At 49.4% G+C, this 17,500-nt stretch overlaps 1 protein-coding gene across 1 annotated transcript in view; it reads left to right on the top strand.

Annotated features, from left to right (window-relative positions):
• Nucleotides 1-17,500, top strand: part of LOC135533085 (glutamate receptor ionotropic, NMDA 2A-like) — a gene marked incomplete at its 5' end in the record, with an annotated part of 48,965 nt that overhangs the window by 5,827 nt on the left and 25,638 nt on the right. The window contains 2 exons of the mRNA XM_064960482.1: nucleotides 3,235-3,406; nucleotides 7,715-7,868. Coding sequence (XP_064816554.1) covers nucleotides 3,235-3,406; nucleotides 7,715-7,868 — 326 coding nt within the window. The remainder of the gene's footprint in view (nucleotides 1-3,234; nucleotides 3,407-7,714; nucleotides 7,869-17,500) is intronic.

Genomic DNA, 17,500 nt, shown 5'->3' with positions numbered 1-17,500 from the left:
GAGCCTGGCCCACTCACACACTCCTTTACAGACAGCCTGGCCCACTCACACACTCCTTTACAGACAGCCTGGCCCACTCACACTCCTTTACAGAGAGCCTGGCCCACTCACACACTCCTTTACAGACAGCCTGGCCCACTCACACTCCTTTACAGAGAGTCTGGCCCACTCACACACTCCTTTACAGAGATCCTTTGCCCACTCCTTACACACTCCTTTACAGAGAGTCTGGTCTCACACACTCCTCTACAGACAGCCTGGCCCACTCACACACTCCTTTACAGAGAGCCTGGCCCACTCACACACTCCTTTGGACACTCACACTCCTTTACAGAGAGTCTGGCCCACTCACACACTCCTTTACAGAGTCTGGCCCACTCTACACACTCCTTTACAGACAGCCTGGCCCACTCACACACTCCTTTACAGAGAGCCTGGCCCACTCACACTCCTTTACAGAGAGCCTGGCCCACTCACACACTCCTTTACAGAGAGCCTGGCCCACTCACACTCCTTTACAGAGAGTCTGGCCCACTCACACACACAGAGCCTGGCCCCTTTACAGAGAGCATGGCCCACTCACACACTCCTTTACAGACAGCCTGGCCCACTCACACACTCCTTTACAGAGAGTCTGGCCCACTCACACACTCCTTTACAGAGAGTCTGGCCCACTCACACACTCCTTTACAGAGAGTCTGTCCCACTCACACACTCCTTTACAGAGAGCCTGGCCCACTCACACACTCCTTTACAGACAGTTTGGCCCACTCACACTCCTTTACAGAGAGTCTGGCCCACTCACACACTCCTTTACAGACTCACAGCCTGGCCCACTCACACACTCCTTTACAGACAGCCTGGCCCACTCACACACTCCTTTACAGACAGCCTGGCCCACTCACACACTCCTTTACAGAGAGTCTGGCCCACTCACACACTCCTTTACAGAGAGCATGGCCCACTCACATACTCCTTTACAGACAGCCTGGCCCACTCACACTCCTTTACAGAGAGGCTGGCCCACTCACACACTCCTTTACAGACAGCCTGGCCCACTCACACACCTTTACAGAGAGTCTGGCCCACTCACACACTCCTTTACAGAGAGCCTGGCCCACTCACACACTCCTTTACAGAGAGTCTGGCCCACTCACACACTCCTTTACAGAGAGCCTGGCCCACTCACACACTCCTTTACAGAGAGTCTGGCCCACTCACACACTCCTTTACAGAGAGCCTGGCCCACTCACACACTCCTTTACAGACAGCCTGGCCCACTCACACACTCCTTTACAGAGAGTCTGGCCCACGCACACACTCCTTTACAGAGAGTCTGGCCCACTCACACTCCTTTACAGAGAGACTGGCCCACTCACACACTCCTTTACAGAGAGTCTGGCCCACTCACACTCCTTTACAGACAGTCTGGCCCACTCACACTCCTGGGAGGAGTCTGGCCCACTCACACACTCCTTTACAGAGAGCCTGGCCCACTCACACTCCTTTATAGAGAGTCTGGCTGTCTCACACTCCTTTGGGAGAGCCTGGCCCCTCACACTCCTTTACAGAGAGTCTGGCCCACTCACACTCCTTTACAGACAGCCTGGCCCACTCACACTCCTTTACAGAGAGTCTGGCCCACTCACACACTCCTTTACAGAGAGTCTGGCCCACTCACACTCCTTTACAGACAGCCTGGCCCACTCACACTCCTTTACAGAGAGTCTGGCCCACTCACACACTCCTTTACAGACAGTCTGGCCCACTCACACACTCCTTTACAGACAGTCTGGCCCACTCACACTCCTTTACAGAGAGTCTGGCCCACTCACACACTCCTTTACAGACAGCCTGGCCCTCACACTCCTTTACAGACAGCCTGGCCCACTCACACTCCTTTACAGACAGCCTGGCCCACTCACACTCCTTTACAGACAGTCTGGCCCACTCACACTCCTTTACAGACAGCCTGGCCCACTCACACTCCTTTACAGACAGTCTGGCCCACTCACACTCCTTTACAGAGAGTCTGGCCCACTCACACTCCTTTACAGACAGTCTGGCCCACTCACACTCCTTACAGAGAGAGTCTGGCCCACTCACACACTCCTTTAAAGACATTCTGGCCCACTCACACACTCCTTTACAGACAGTCTGGCCCACTCACACACTCCTTTACAGAGAGTCTGGCCTACTCACACACTCCTTTACAGAGAGTCTGGCCCACTCACACACTCCTTTACAGAGAGCCTGGCCCACTCACACTCCTTTACAGACAGCCTGGCCCACTCACACTCCTTTACAGACAGTCTGGCCCACTCACACTCCTTTACAGAGAGTCTGGCCCACTCACACTCCTTTACAGACAGCCTGGCCCACTCACACACTCCTTTACAGAGAGCCTGGCCCACTCACACACTCCTTTACAGACAGCCTGGCCCTCACACTCCTTTACAGAGAGTCTGGCCCACTCACACTCCTTTACAGAGAGTCTGGCCCACTCACACTCCTTTACAGACAGTCTGGCCCACTCACACTCCTTTACAGAGAGTCTGGCCCACTCACACTCCTTTACAGACAGCCTGGCCCACTCACACTCCTTTACAGACAGCCTGGCCCACTCACACACTCCTTTACAGAGAGCCTGGCCCACTCACACACTCCTTTACAGACAGCCTGGCCCACTCACACACACTCCTTTACAGACAGCCTGGCCCACTCACACACTCCTCTACAGACAGCCTGGCCCACTCACACACTCCTTTACAGAGAGTCTGGCCCACTCACACACTCCTTTACAGAGAGCCTGGCCCACTCACACACTCCTTTACAGAGAGTCTGGCCCACTCACACTCCTTTACAGACAGCCTGGCCCACTCACACACTCCTTTACAGAGAGTCTGGCCCACTCACACTCCTTTATAGAGAGTCTGGCCCACTCACACACTCATTTACAGAGAGCCTGGCCCACTCACACTCCTTTACAGAGAGCCTGGCCCACTCACACACTCCTTTACAGAGAGTCTGGCCCACTCACACACTCCTTTACAGAGAGTCTGGCCCACTCACACACTCCTTTACAGAGAGCCTGGCCCCTGATACACACTGACCTGTGTGTGTGTGTGTGTGTGTGTGTGTGTGTGTGTGTGTGTGTGTGTGTGTGTGTGTGTGTGTGTGTGTGTGTGTGTGTGTGTGTGTGTGTGTGTGTGTGTGTGTGTGTGTACGTTGCAGTAACTCTACAGAAGGCGGAGGATCCTATATAAAGCAGTGTTGTAAAGGGTTCTGTATCGACATCCTGAAGAAGATCGCCCGGAACGTCAAGTTCACCTTCGACCTCTACCTGGTGACCAACGGAAAACACGGCAAGAAGATCAACAACGTCTGGAACGGCATGGTGGGAGAGGTGAGACCCTACACCCTGTCTGTCTGTCTGTCTGTCTGTCTGTCTGTCTGTCTGGAACGGCATGGTGGGAGAGGTGAGACCCTACACCCTGTCTGTCTGTCTGTCTGTCTGTCTGGTCTGTCTGTCTGGTCTGGGACGGCATGGTGGGACCCTACACCCTGTCTGTCTGTCTGTCTGTCTGTCTGTCTGTCTGTCTGTCTGTCTGTCTGTCTGTCTGTCTGTCTGTCTGTCTGTCTGGAACGGCATGGTGGGAGAGGTGAGACCCTACACCCTGTCTGTCTGTCTGTCTGTCTGTCTGTCTGTCTGTCTGTCTGGAACGGCATGGTGGGAGAGGTGAGACCCTACACCCTGTCTGTCTGTCTGTCTGTCTGGAACGGCATGGTGGGAGAGGTGAGACCCTACACCCTGTCTGTCTGTCTGTCTGTCTGTCTGTCTGTCTGTCTGTCTGGAACGGCATGGTGGGAGAGGTGAGACCCTACACCCTGTCTGTCTGTCTGTCTGTCTGTCTGTCTGTCTGTCTGGAACGGCATGGTGGGAGAGGTGAGACCCTACACCCTGTCTGTCTGTCTGTCTGTCTGTCTGTCTGTCTGTCTGTCTGTCTGTCTGGAACGGCATGGTGGGAGAGGTGAGACCCTACACCCTGTCTGTCTGTCTGTCTGTCTGGAACGGCATGGTGGGAGAGGTGAGACCCTACACCCTGTCTGTCTGTCTGTCTGTCTGTCTGTCTGGAACGGCATGGTGGGAGAGGTGAGACCCTACACCCTGTCTGTCTGTCTGTCTGTCTGGAACGGCATGGTGGGAGAGGTGAGACCCTACACCCTGTCTGTCTGTCTGTCTGTCTGTGTCTGTCTGTCTGGAACGGCATGGTGGGAGAGGTGAGACCCTACACCCTGTCTGTCTGTCTGTCTGTCTGTCTGTCTGGAACGGCATGGTGGGAGAGGTGAGACCCTACACCCTGTCTGTCTGTCTGTCTGTCTGTCTGTCTGGAACGGCATGGTGGGAGAGGTGAGACCCTACACCCTGTCTGTCTGTCTGTCTGTCTGTCTGTCTGGAACGGCATGGTGGGAGAGGTGAGACCCTACACCCTGTCTGTCTGTCTGTCTGTCTGTCTGGAACGGCATGGTGGGAGAGGTGAGACCCTACACCTGTCTGTCTGTCTGTCTGTCTGTCTGTCTGTCTGTCTGTCTGGAACGGCATGGTGGGAGAGGTGAGACCCTACACCCTGTCTGTCTATCTGTCTGGAACGGCATGGTGGGAGAGGTGAGACCCTACACCCTGTCTGTCTGTCTGTCTGTCTGTCTGTCTGTCTGGAACGGCATGGTGGGAGAGGTGAGACCCTACACCCTGTCTGTCTGTCTGTCTGTCTGTCTGTCTGTCTGTCTGGAACGGCATGGTGGGAGAGGTGAGACCCTACACCCTGTCTGTCTGTCTGTCTGTCTGGAACGGCATGGTGGGAGAGGTGAGACCCTACACCCTGTCTGTCTGTCTGTCTGTCTGGAACGGCATGGTGGGAGAGGTGAGACCCTACACCCTGTCTGTCTGTCTGTCTGTCTGGAACGGCATGGTGGGAGAGGTGAGACCCTACACCCTGTCTGTCTGTCTGTCTGGAACGGCATGGTGGGAGAGGTGAGACCCTACACCCTGTCTGTCTGTCTGTCTGTCTGTCTGTCTGTCTGTCTGTCTGTCTGTCTGTCTGTCTGGAACGGCATGGTGGGAGAGGTGAGACCCTACACCCTGTCTGTCTGTCTGTCTGTCTGTCTGTCTGTCTGTCTGGAACGGCATGGTGGGAGAGGTGAGACCCTACACCCTGTCTGTCTGTCTGTCTGTCTGTCTGTCTGTCTGTCTGTCTGTCTGGAACGGCATGGTGGGAGAGGTGAGACCCTACACCCTGTCTGTCTGTCTGTCTGTCTGTCTGGAACGGCATGGTGGGAGAGGTGAGACCCTACACCCTGTCTGTCTGTCTGTCTGTCTGTCTGGAACGGCATGGTGGGAGAGGTGAGACCCTACACCCTGTCTGTCTGTCTGTCTGTCTGGAACGGCATGGTGGGAGAGGTGAGACCCTACACCCTGTCTGTCTGTCTGTCTGTCTGGAACGGCATGGTGGGAGAGGTGAGACCCTACACCCTGTCTGTCTGTCTGTCTGTCTGTCTGGAACGGCATGGTGGGAGAGGTGAGACCCTACACCCTGTCTGTCTGTCTGTCTGTCTGTCTGGAACGGCATGGTGGGAGAGGTGAGACCCTACACCCTGTCTGTCTGTCTGTCTGTCTGTCTGGAACGGCATGGTGGGAGAGGTGAGACCCTACACCCTGTCTGTCTGTCTGTCTGTCTGTCTGTCTGGAACGGCATGGTGGGAGAGGTGAGACCCTACACCCTGTCTGTCTGTCTGTCTGTCTGTCTGTCTGTCTGTCTGTCTGTGTGTTTATAATGTGTGTGTGTGTGTGTGTGTTTATAATGTGTGTGTGTGTGTGTGTGTGTTTATAATGTGTGTGTGTGTTTATAATGTGTGTGTGTGTGTGTGTTTATAATGTGTGTGTGTGTTTATAATGTGTGTGTGTGTTTATAATGTGTGTGTGTGTGTGTTTATAATGTTTGTGTTTATAATGTGTGGGTGTGTTTATAATGTGTGTGTTTATAATGTGTGTCTGTGTTTATAATGTGTGTGTGTGTTTATAATGTGTGTGTGTGTTTATAATGTGTGTGTGTGTTTATAATGTGTGTGTTTATAATGTGTGTGTGTGTGTGTTTATAATGTGTGTGTGTGTTTATAATGTGTGTGTTTATAATGTGTGTGTTTATAATGTGTGTGTTTATAATGTTTGTGTTTATAATGTGTGTGTTTATAATGTGTGTGTTTATAATGTGTGTGTGTGTTTATAATGTGTGTGTGTGTTTATAATGTGTGTGTGTGTTTATAATGTGTGTGTGTGTGTTTATAATGTGTGTGTGTGTGTTTATAATGTGTGTGTGTGTGTGTTTATAATGTGTGTGTGTGTGTTTATAATGTGTGTGTGTGTGTTTATAATGTGTGTGTGTGTTTATAATTTGTGTGTGTGTTTATAATGTGTGTGTGTGTGTGTTTATAATGTGTATGTGTGTGTGTGTGTTTATAATGTGTGTGTGTGTTTATAATGTGTCTGTGTGTGTTTATAATGTGTATGTGTGTGTGTGTTTATAATTTGTGTGTGTGTTTATAATGTGTGTGTGTGTGTTTATAATGTGTGTGTGTGTTTATAATGTGTGTGTTTATAATGTGTGTGTGTGTTTATAATGTGTGTGTGTGTTTATAATGTGTGTGTGTGTTTATAATGTGTGTGTGTGTTTATAATGTGTGTGTTTATAATGTGTGTGTGTGTGTGTTTATAATGTGTGTGTGTGTTTATAATGTGTGTGTTTATAATGTGTGTGTGTGTGTTTATAATGTGTGTGTTTATAATGTGTGTGTTTATAATGTGTGTGTTTATAATGTGTGTGTTTATAATGTGTGTGTGTGTTTATAATGTGTGTGTGTGTTTATAATGTGTGTGTGTGTTTATAATGTGTGTGTGTGTGTGTTTATAATGTGTGTGTGTGTGTTTATAATGTGTGTGTGTGTGTGTTTATAATGTGTGTGTGTGTGTTTATAATGTGTGTGTGTGTGTGTTTATAATGTGTGTGTGTGTTTATAATTTGTGTGTGTGTTTATAATGTGTGTGTGTGTGTGTTTATAATGTGTATGTGTGTGTGTGTGTTTATAATGTGTGTGTGTGTTTATAATGTGTCTGTGTGTGTTTATAATGTGTATGTGTGTGTTTGTTTATAATGTGTGTGTGTGTTTATAATGTGTGTGTGTGTGTTTATAATGTGTGTGTGTGTGTTTATAATGTGTGTGTGTGTGTTTATAATGTGTGTGTGTGTGTGTGTGTTTATAATGTGTGTGTGTGTTTATAATGTGTGTGTGTGTGTTTATAATGTGTGTGTGTGTGTTTATAATGTGTGTGTGTGTGTTTATAATGTGTGTGTGTGTGTTTATAATGTGTGTGTGTGTGTTTATAATGTGTGTGTGTGTGTTTATAATGTGTGTGTGTGTTTATAATGTGTGTGTTTATAATGTGTGTGTGTGTGTTTATAATGTGTGTGTGTGTGTTTATAATGTGTGTGTTTATAATGTGTGTGTGTTTATAATGTGTGTGTGTGTTTATAATGTGTGTGTGTGTGTGTTTATAATGTGTGTGTGTGTTTATAATGTGTGTGTGTGTGTTTATAATGTGTGTGTGTGTGTTTATAATGTGTGTGTGTGTGTGTTTATAATGTGTGTCTGTGTTGTCCAGGTGATTGAAAAGAAGGCAGCGATGGCAGTGGGGTCGTTGACCATCAATGAGGAAAGGTCAGAGGTCATAGACTTCTCTGTCCCCTTCGTGGAGACGGGCATCAGCGTCATGGTCGCCCGGAGCAACGGCACCGTCTCCCCCTCCGCATTCCTCGGTACGTCTGTCTGTCTGTCTCTCTGTCTGGCTGGCTGGCTGGCTGGCTGGCTGTCTGTCTGGCTGTCTGTCTGTCTGTCTGTCTGTCTGGCTGTCTGTCTGGCTGTCTCTGTCTGTCTGTTTTACCATCTCTGTCTGTTTCGCTCTCCTTCTAAACCAGGGATTGTCAACTCCAGTCATCGCTCTCCCTCTAATCCAGGGATGGTCAACTCCAGTCATCTCTCTCCCTCTAATCCAGGGATGGTCAACTCCAGTCATCTCTCTCCTTCTAATCCAGGGATGGTCAACCCCAGTCCTCTCTAATCCAGGGATTGTCAACTCCAGTCATCTCTCTCCCTCTAATCCAGGGATGGTCAACCCCAGTCCTCTCTAATCCAAGGATTGTCAACTCCAGTCATCTCTCTCCCTCTAATCCAGAGATGGTCAACCCCAGTCCTCTCTCTCCTTCTAATCCTGTGATGGTCAACTCCAGTCATCTCTCTCCTTCTAATCCAGGGATGGTCAACCCCAGTCATCTCTAATCCAGGGATGGTCAACCCCAGTCCTCTCTAATCCAGGGATGGTCAACCCCAGTCTTCTCTAATCCAGGGATGGTCAACCCCAGTCCTCTCTAATCCAGGGATGGTCAACCCCAGTCCTCTCTAATCCAGTGATGATCAACCCCAGTCCTCTCTAATCCAGGGATGGTCAACCCCAGTCCTCTCTAATCCAGTGATGGTCAACCCCAGTCCTATCTAATCCAAGGATGGTCAACCCCAGTCCTCTCTAATCCAGGGATGGTCAACCCCAGTCTTCTCTAATCCAGGGTTGGTCAACCCCAGTCCTCTCTAATCCAGGGATGGTCAACCCCAGTCCTCTCTAATCCAGGGATGGTCAACCCCAGTCTTCTCTAATCCAGGGTTGGTCAACCCCAGTCCTCTCTAATCCAGGGATGGTCAACCCCAGTCCTCTCTAATCCAGTGATGATCAACCCCAGTCCTCTCTAATCCAGGAATGGTCAACCCCAGTCCTCTCTAATCCAGTGATGGTCAACCCCAGTCCTCTCTAATCCAGTGATGGTCAACCCCAGTCCTATCTAATCCAGGGATGGTCAACCCCAGTCCTGACCTGACTCTAATAATCAATGAGTAATCGATGAGTCATCAATGAGTCAGAATGCAGTTAGTTTAATCAGGTGCGTCAGCTCCATGTCTGAGTCCCCAGTGGACTGGAGATTCCCATGGCTGCTCTAACACTGTGTTAGAGAGGAAGGTCCCACCCCTCTATCAGCTCTAGTCTGGTTCTGGTTGTCTGAGTTTCAAGCAAGTCTTCTTTACTACAGCAGGTTCCCCTGACGATGATGTCATGTTGTGGATTAGAATCTGGGTCGTTCACAATCTATTCATTATTTAAAAACAGGTCACTAAAAAAAGACATGTCAAAACATCACTTCAACCAATGTTGCCCACATGGTCGTTTCTCCCTCCTCTCTTTCTCTCTCCAGGGATGGTCCTCTCCTCTCTTTCTCTCTCCTCTCCTCCCAGTCCTCTCTCCTCCAGGATTCTCTCTCCCTCTCCTCCCTTTCCTCTCCTCTCCCCCTCTCCCTGTCTCCCCAGTCCTCCTCTAATCCTCTCCTCCCTCTCTCTGTCTCCTCCCTTTCTCTCTCCTCTCCTCCTCTCCATGTCTCCACTCTTCCTCTCCTCCTCTCTCTGTCTCCCCCCTTTCTCTCCTCTCCTCCCTTTCTCTCTCCTCTCCTCCCTTTCTCTCTCCTCTACTCCTCTCCCTGTCTCATGTTGTGGATTCTTCATCTCCTCTAAAAACTCTTTCTCTCTCCTCTCCTCCCTTTCCCTCTCCTCTCCTCCCTTTCTCTCTCCTCTCCCTCCTCTCTTTCTCTCTCCTCTCCCTCCCTTTCTCTCTCCTCCCTTTCTCTCTCTCCTCTCCTCCCTTTCTCTCTCCTCTCCTCCTTTCTCTCTCCTCTCTTCCTATCCTCCTCTCTTTCTCTCTCCTCTCCTCCCTTTCTCTCTCCTCTCCTCCCTTTCTCTCTCCTCTCCTCCTCTCTTCCTCTCCTCCTCTCTTTCTCTCTACTCTCATCCCTTTCTCTCTCCTCTCCTCCTCTCTGTGTCTCCACTCTTCCTCTCCTCCTCCTCTCCATGTCTCCTCTCCTCTCCTCTTTTCCTGTCCTCCTGTCCATGTCTCTTCTCCTTCTCACTTCCTCTATATGTCTCCTCTCCTCCTCTCCATCTCTCCTCTCCTCTCTTCCTCTCCATCTCTCCTCTCCTCTCTTCCTCTCCATGTCTCCTCTCCTCCTCTCCATGTCTCCTCTCCTCTTATCCTCTCCTCCTCTCTGTATCTCCTCTCCTCTCTTCCTCTCCTCCTCTCCATCTCTCCTCTCCTCTCTTCCTCTCCATGTCTCCTCTCCTCCTCTCCATCTTATCCTCTCCTCTTATCCTCTCCTCCTCTCTGTATCTCCTCTCCTCTCCATCTCTCCTCTCCTCTCTTCCTCTCCATGTCTCCTCTCCTCTATTCCTCTCCATCTCTCCTCTCCTCTCTTCGTCTCCGTGTCTCCTCTTCTTTTATTTTATTATATTTCACCTTTATTTAACCAGGTTGGCAAGTTGAGAACAAGTTCTCATTTACAACTGCGACCTGGCCAAGAATAAAGCAAAGCAGTTCGACACAGAAAACAACAACACAGAGTTACACATGGAATAAAAAAAACATACAGTCAATAATACAGTAGAAAAAGTCTACATACAGTGTGTGCAAATGAGTTAGGATAAGGGAGGTAAGGCAATAAATAGGTCATAGTGGCGAAATAATTACAATATAGCAATTAAACACTGGAATGGTTGATGTGAAGAAGATGAATGATCAAGTAGAGATACTGGGGTGCAAAGGAGCAAAATAAATAACAGTATGGGGATGAGGCAGTTGGATGGGCTATATTACAGATGGGCTATATTACAGATGGGCTATATACAGGTGAAGGGATCTGTGAGCTGCTGGAGAGAACTGGAAGGAAAGGCGACCAAAGGAGGAATTGGCTTTGGGGGTGACCAGTGAGATATACCTGCTGGAGCAGCTGGTTCTTAAAGCGAGTGAGGGAGATACAGGAGAAAAGTATTTAGTCTGGAGCAAAATAAAGGAGCAAAGGAGCAAGATAAATAAATAAATACAGTATGGGGATGAGGTAGTTGGATGGGCTATATTACAGATGGGCTATATACAGGTGCAGTGATCTGTGAGCTGCTCTGATACCTAGCTGGTGCTTAAAGCTAGTGAGGGTGAAATGAGTCTCCAGCTTCAATGATTTTTGCAGTTCGTTCCAGTCATTGGCAGAAGTGAACTGGAATGAAAAGCGGCCAAAGGAGAAATTGGCTTTGAGGGTGACCAGTGAGATATATCTGCTGGAGCGCATGCTACGAGTGGGTGCTGCTATGGTGACCAGTGAGATATACCTGCTGGAGCGCGTGCTACGGGTGGGTGTTGCTATGGTGACCAGTGAGCTGAGATAAGGCGTGGCTTTACTTAGCAGAGACTTGTAGGTGGAGCCAGTGGGTTTGGTGAGAATGAAGCGAGGGTTTGGCTAACTCACTCTCTCTCTAGTTTGGCTAACTGTCCCTCTCTAGTTTGGCTAACTCACTTCGTCTGACTCTCTGCCACACCACACTCTGAATCCTCTCCTTTCCTCCTCCTCCTCTCTATCTTCTTTCCATCTCTCCTCTCCTCATCTCTTCTCCTCCTCATCTTCCTCCTCCTCCTCATCATCTCTCCCTCTCCTCCTACCCCCTCTCCTCCTCCCCTTTTACCTCTCCTCTCCTCCCCCTCTCCCTCTCCTCTCCTCTCCTCTCCTCTCCTCTCCTCTCCTCTCCTCTCCTCTCCTCTCCCTCTTCTCTCAACTCCTCCCCTCCTCTCCTCTCACTTTCATCTCCCCTCCTCCTTTTCCATCTCATCTCCTCTCCTTCTCCCTCTTCTCTCCTCCACCTCCTCCTCTCCTGCCCATTGGCAGTGAGACTTTCCGCTCAGAGAAGATCCAAGGGAATAATGAGAAATAAGGAAATGTGCTAGAAACTCAAACTTACTGTGACTAACCTCTCTCTGTCTCTCTCTCTCCATTCTCATTCTCTCTCTGTGTCTATCTCTCTCCATTCTCTCTCTCTCTCCATTCTCTCTCTCTCTCTGTCTATCTCTCTCCATTCTCTCTCTCCATTCTCTCTCTCTCTTTCTATCTCTCTCCATTCTCTCTCATTCTCTCTCTCTCTCAATTCAATTCAATTCAATTTGCTTTATTGGCATGACGTAACAATGTACATATTGCCAAAGCTTATTTTGAATATTTACAATATAAACATGAGAATCCAAATTGTCAACGGGACAACAGTAACAACAATAACCAAGTGTCAAAATAACCAACACATTGAACAATAACAATAAGCATACAGTAGAGGACATGTGCAGGTACTGTAACCCACAGCTCTCTCGTCCTCCCCCAACAGGACGGGTAGCCTATCCTCATCAGAGAGGTCTTTGAAACCTTGAATAAGGGTTTCAAATTTGGGAAATGATTGTTTTATATTTTTTACATTTAGTCAGGAAATGCAGCTCCGTCTCAGGTTCTGCTGTGGTGCAGTGGTTGCAAGGCCTTTCCTCTACAGGGAGCCAGGTTCTGCTGTGGTGCAGTGGTTGTAAAGCCTTTCCTCTACAGGGAGCCAGGTTCTGCTGTGGTGCAGTGGTTGTACAGCCTTTCCTCTACAGGGAGCCAGGTTCTGCTGTGGTGCAGTGGTTGGACAGCCTTTCCTCTACAGGGAGACAGGTTCTGCTGTGGTGCAGTGGTTACACAGCCTTTCCTCTACAGGGAGCCAGGTTCTGCTGTTGTGCAGTGGTTGTACAGCCTTTCCTCTACAGGGAGCCAGGTTTTCCTGTGTCTACCCTTCTCAATGGCAAGGCTGTTCTCACTGAGCCTGTACGCTGTCAAGGTTTTTCTAAGGTTTTGATCAGTAACCATGGTCAAATAGTTATCCACAGTGTACTGTCGATTTAGGGCCAGAAAGCACTGCATTTAGCTTTGTGCTTGTGTATCCCAATAAGCAATGTAGCTTTGTTTTGACTGTGTTGTAATTTGGTTTATTCTGATTGATTGGATGTTCTGGTCCTGAGGCTTCAGTGTGTTAGAACATGTTAGTGAACTCAGCCCCAGGACCAGCTGGATGAGGGGACTGAGGCTTCAGTGTGTTAGTAGAACATGTTAGTGAACTCAGGACCAGCTGGATGAGGGGGACTGAGGCTTCAGTGTGTTAGTAGAACAGGTTAGTGAACTCAGCCCCAGGACCAGCTGGATGAGGGGACTGAGGCTTCAGTGTGTTAGTAGAACAGGTTAGTGAACTCAGCCCCAGGACCAGCTGGATGAGGGGACTGAGGCTTCAGTGTGTTAGTAGAACATGTTAGTGAACTCAGGACCAGCTGGATGAGGGGACTGAGGCTTCAGTGTGTTAGAACAGGTTTGTGAACTCAGCCCCAGGACCTGCTGGATGAGGGGACTGAGGCTTCAGTGTGTTAGTAGAACATGTTAGTGAACTCAGGACCAGCTGGATGAGGGGACTGAGGCTTCAGTGTGTTAGTAGAACAGGTTAGTGAACTCAGCCCCAGGACCAGCTGGATGGGGGACTGAGGCTTCAGTGTGTTAGTAGAACAGGTTAGTGAACTCAGCCCCAGGACCAGCTGGACGAGGGGACTGAGGCTTCAGTGTGTTAGTAGAACAGGTTAGTGAACTCAGCCCCAGGACCAGCTGGATGAGGGGACTGAGGCTTCAGTGTGTTAGTAGAACAGGTTAGTGAACTCAGCCCCAGGACCAGCTGGATGAGGGGACTGAGGCTTCAGTGTGTTAGTAGAACAGGTTTGTGAACTCAGCCCCAGGACCAGCTGGATGAGGGGACTGAGGCTTCAGTGTGTTAGTAGAACAGGTTAGTGAACTCAGCCCCGGGACCAGCTGGATGAGGGGACTGAGGCTTCAGTGTGTTAGTAGAACAGGTTAGTGAACTCAGGACCAGCTGGATGAGGGGACTGAGGCTTCAGTGTGTCAGTAGAACAGGTTAGTGAACTCAGCCCCAGGACCAGCTGGATGAGGGGACTGAGGCTTCAGTGTGTTAGTAGAACAGGTTAGTGAACTCAGCCCCAGGACCAGCTGGATGAGGGGACTGAGGCTTCAGTGTGTTAGTAGAACAGGTTAGTGAACTCAGCCCCAGGACCAGCTGGATGAGGGGACTGAGGCTTCAGTGTGTTGGTAGAACAGGTTAGTGACCTCAGGACCAGCTGGATGAGGGGACTGAGGCTTCAGTGTGTTGGTAGAACAGGTTTGTGAACTCAGCCCCAGGACCAGCTGGATGAGGGGACTGAGGCTTCAGTGTGTTAGTAGAACAGGTTAGTGAACTCAGCCCCAGGACCAGCTGGATGAGGGGACTGAGGCTTCAGTGTGTTAGTAGAACAGGTTTGTGAACTCAGGACCAGCTGGATGAGGGGACTCTTTTCTTTGCTCAGCTCTTGGCATTGCAGGGTTTGGTAATGATATGAGAGGGGGTCACTGTATTTTAGATGTTTCCAAAACTTAATTGCTCTTTTTTGAGTTTTTATTATTAGTGGATATTGGTCTAATTCTGCCCTGCATGCATTGTTTGTAGTTTTCCTCTGGACATGTGGGAGAATCTTACAGAACTCTGCATGCACCCCACACCTCACTGCCATAAAGTGCAATTGGTTCAATGACATATTCAATTAGTTTTAGCCACATTTTAATAGGTATGTCAATTTGAATTAGTTTTTTAATGGCGTAGAATGCCATGTGTGCTTTCTCTCTCAGTTCATTCACTGCTTCATTAAGGTGTCCAGTTGAGCTTATTTTTAAACCTCAGTAATTGTAGTATGTGCAGTACTCTATATAGTTAAACCTCAGTAATTGTAGTGTGTCCAGTACTCTATATATTTAAACCTCAGTAAGTGTACAGTACCCTATATGTGTAACAGCGTTCTTCGTTTGTCGAAGAGAGTCGGACCGAAATGCAGCGTGTTGGTTACTCATGTTTATTAATTGAACAAACGACGATACATGAAAAAACAAAAACAACAAACGGAACGTGAAAAACCTATACAGCCTGTCTGGTGAACACTAACACAGAGACAGGAACAATAGTACAAAGTGAAACCCAGGCTACCTAAATACGGTTCCCAATCAGAGACAATGAGAATCACCTGACTCTGATTGAGAACCGCCTCAGCAACCAAACCTATGTAACACACACCCCTAATCAGCTACAATCCCAATAACTAAAAATAACAATAACCCCAGTAAGAATTACAACAAACAATAAACCCATGTCACACCCTGGCCTGACCAACTAATTAACTAAAACACAAAATACTAAGACCAAGGCGTGGAACTGAGGGGCAGCTCGGGACTGAGGGCAGCCCAGTACTGAGAAGAAGCCCAGTACTGAGAAGAAGCCCAGTACTGAGAAGAAGCCCAGTACTGAGATGAAGCCCAGCCAGGCAGTTGAATCCGGCAGATCCTGGCTGACTATCAGATCTGGCAGATCCTGGCTGACTGGCGGATCCTGGCTGACTGGTGGATCCTGGCTGACTGGCGGATCCTGGCTGACTGGCGGATCCTGGCTGACTGGCAGATCCTGGCCGACTGGCGGATCCTGGCTGACTAGCAGATCTGGCAGATCCTGGCTGACTGGCAGATCCTGGCTGACTGGCGGATCTGGAAGAGTCTGGTTGACTGGCAGATCTGGAAGAGTCTGGTTGACTGGCAGATCTGGAAGAGTCTGGCTGAATAGCAGATCTGGAAGAGTCTGGCTGACTGGCAGATCTGGAAGAGTCTGGCTGACTGGCAGATCTGGAAGAGTCTGGCTGACTGGCAGATTTGGAAAGTCTGGCTGACTGGCAGATCTGGAAGAGTCTGGCTGACTGACGGCTCTGGCTGCTTCATGCTGACTGGCGGCTCTGGCTGCTCCATGCTGACTGGCAGCTCTAGCTGCTCTATGCAGACTGGCAGCTCTGGCTGCTCCATGCAGACTGGCAGCTCTAAGCTGCTCCATACAAGCAGGAGGCTCCGGCAGCACTGTAGAGGAGGAAGGCTCTAGAAACGCTGAACAGGCGGGAGACTCCGACAGCCCAGGAGAGGGAGAAAGCGCTGGCTGCCCTGAACAGGCGAGGCGCACTGAAGGCCTGATGCGTGGTGCTGGCACTGGTGGTATTGGGCCGAGGACACGCACAGGAAGCCTAGTGCGGGGAGCTGCTACCGGAGGGCTGGTGTGTGAAGGTGGCACAGGATGGACTGGACCGTGAAGGTGTACTGGAGAGCCTGAGAGCAGGACTGGCACAGGACGTGCAAGGCTAGGTAGGTACACAGGAGGCCTAGTGCGTGAGGCTGGCACATTTTCACCAGCCGACTAACACGCACCTCAGGACTAGTATGGTGCGCTGACCCAGGTGCCATTAAATCCCCGACACGCTCCGTCGGACGAATATTGTACCTAAAACACCAAACTAGCAACTCCCTCATTACTTTCTCCTCCAATTTCCCCATTAACTCCTTCACAGTCTCTGCTTCGCTCACCTCCAACACCGGTTCTGGTCTCCTCCTTGGCTCTTCACGATAAACAGGGAGAGTTGGCTCAGGTCTGTCTCCAGACTCAGCCACTCCCCCTCTAAGCCCCAAGAAATTTTTGGGGCTTCGCTCTACCCCGCCGTGTCTTTCTTTTCGACTCCATTCTCCTAAGCCCTCTTCGCACTGCTCCAGCGAATCCCAGGCGGGCTCCGGCACTCTCTCTGGGTCGGCCGCCCACCTGTCTATTTCTTCCCACGTCGTATAATCCATACTGTACTCCTCTTTGGGCTGCTCCTGTTTCCTCTTCGCCTGCTGCACCTTTGGGCGGCTACACTCCCCTGGTTTAGCCCAGGGTCCTCTTCCGTCAAGGATTTCCTCCCATGTCCAGAAATCCTTAATACACAGCTCCTTTTGGGCTGCTCCTGCCTGTTGACACGCTGCTCGGTCCGTGTGTGGTGGGTGATTCTGTAACGATGTTCTTCGTTTGTAAAGAGTCGGACCGAAATGCAGCGTGTTGGTTACTCATGTTTATTAATTGAACAAACGGCGATACATGAAAAAACAAAAACAACAAACGGAACGTGAAAAACCTATACAGCCTGTCTGGTGAACACTAACACAGAGACAGGAACAATCACCCACGAAATACAAAGTGAAACCCAGGCTACCTAAATACGGTTCCCAATCAGAGACAACGAGAATCACCTGACTCTGATTGAGAACCGCCTCAGGCAGTAAACCTATGTAACACACACCCCTAATCAGCCACAATCCCAATAACTAAAAAACCCCACTAAGAATTACAACAAACAATAAACCCATGTCACACCCTGGCCTGACCAACTAATTAACTAAAACACAAAATACTAAGACCAAGGCGTGACAATATGTTTATACCTCAGTAATTGTTGTGTGTACAGTACTCTATATATTTAAACCTCAGTAATTGTAGTGTGTACAGTACTCTATATATTTAAACCTCAGTAAGTGTAGTGTGTACAGTACTCTATATATTTAAACCTCAGTAATTGTAGTGTGTGCAGTACTCT

Source organism: Oncorhynchus masou, unplaced genomic scaffold (assembly GCF_036934945.1).
Source record: "Oncorhynchus masou masou isolate Uvic2021 unplaced genomic scaffold, UVic_Omas_1.1 unplaced_scaffold_2206, whole genome shotgun sequence".
In the NCBI taxonomy this organism is placed as follows: domain Eukaryota; kingdom Metazoa; phylum Chordata; class Actinopteri; order Salmoniformes; family Salmonidae; genus Oncorhynchus; species Oncorhynchus masou.
The sequence above is the reverse complement of the archived record's forward strand: the minus strand, read 5'-3'. Positions and strand labels throughout refer to the sequence as shown.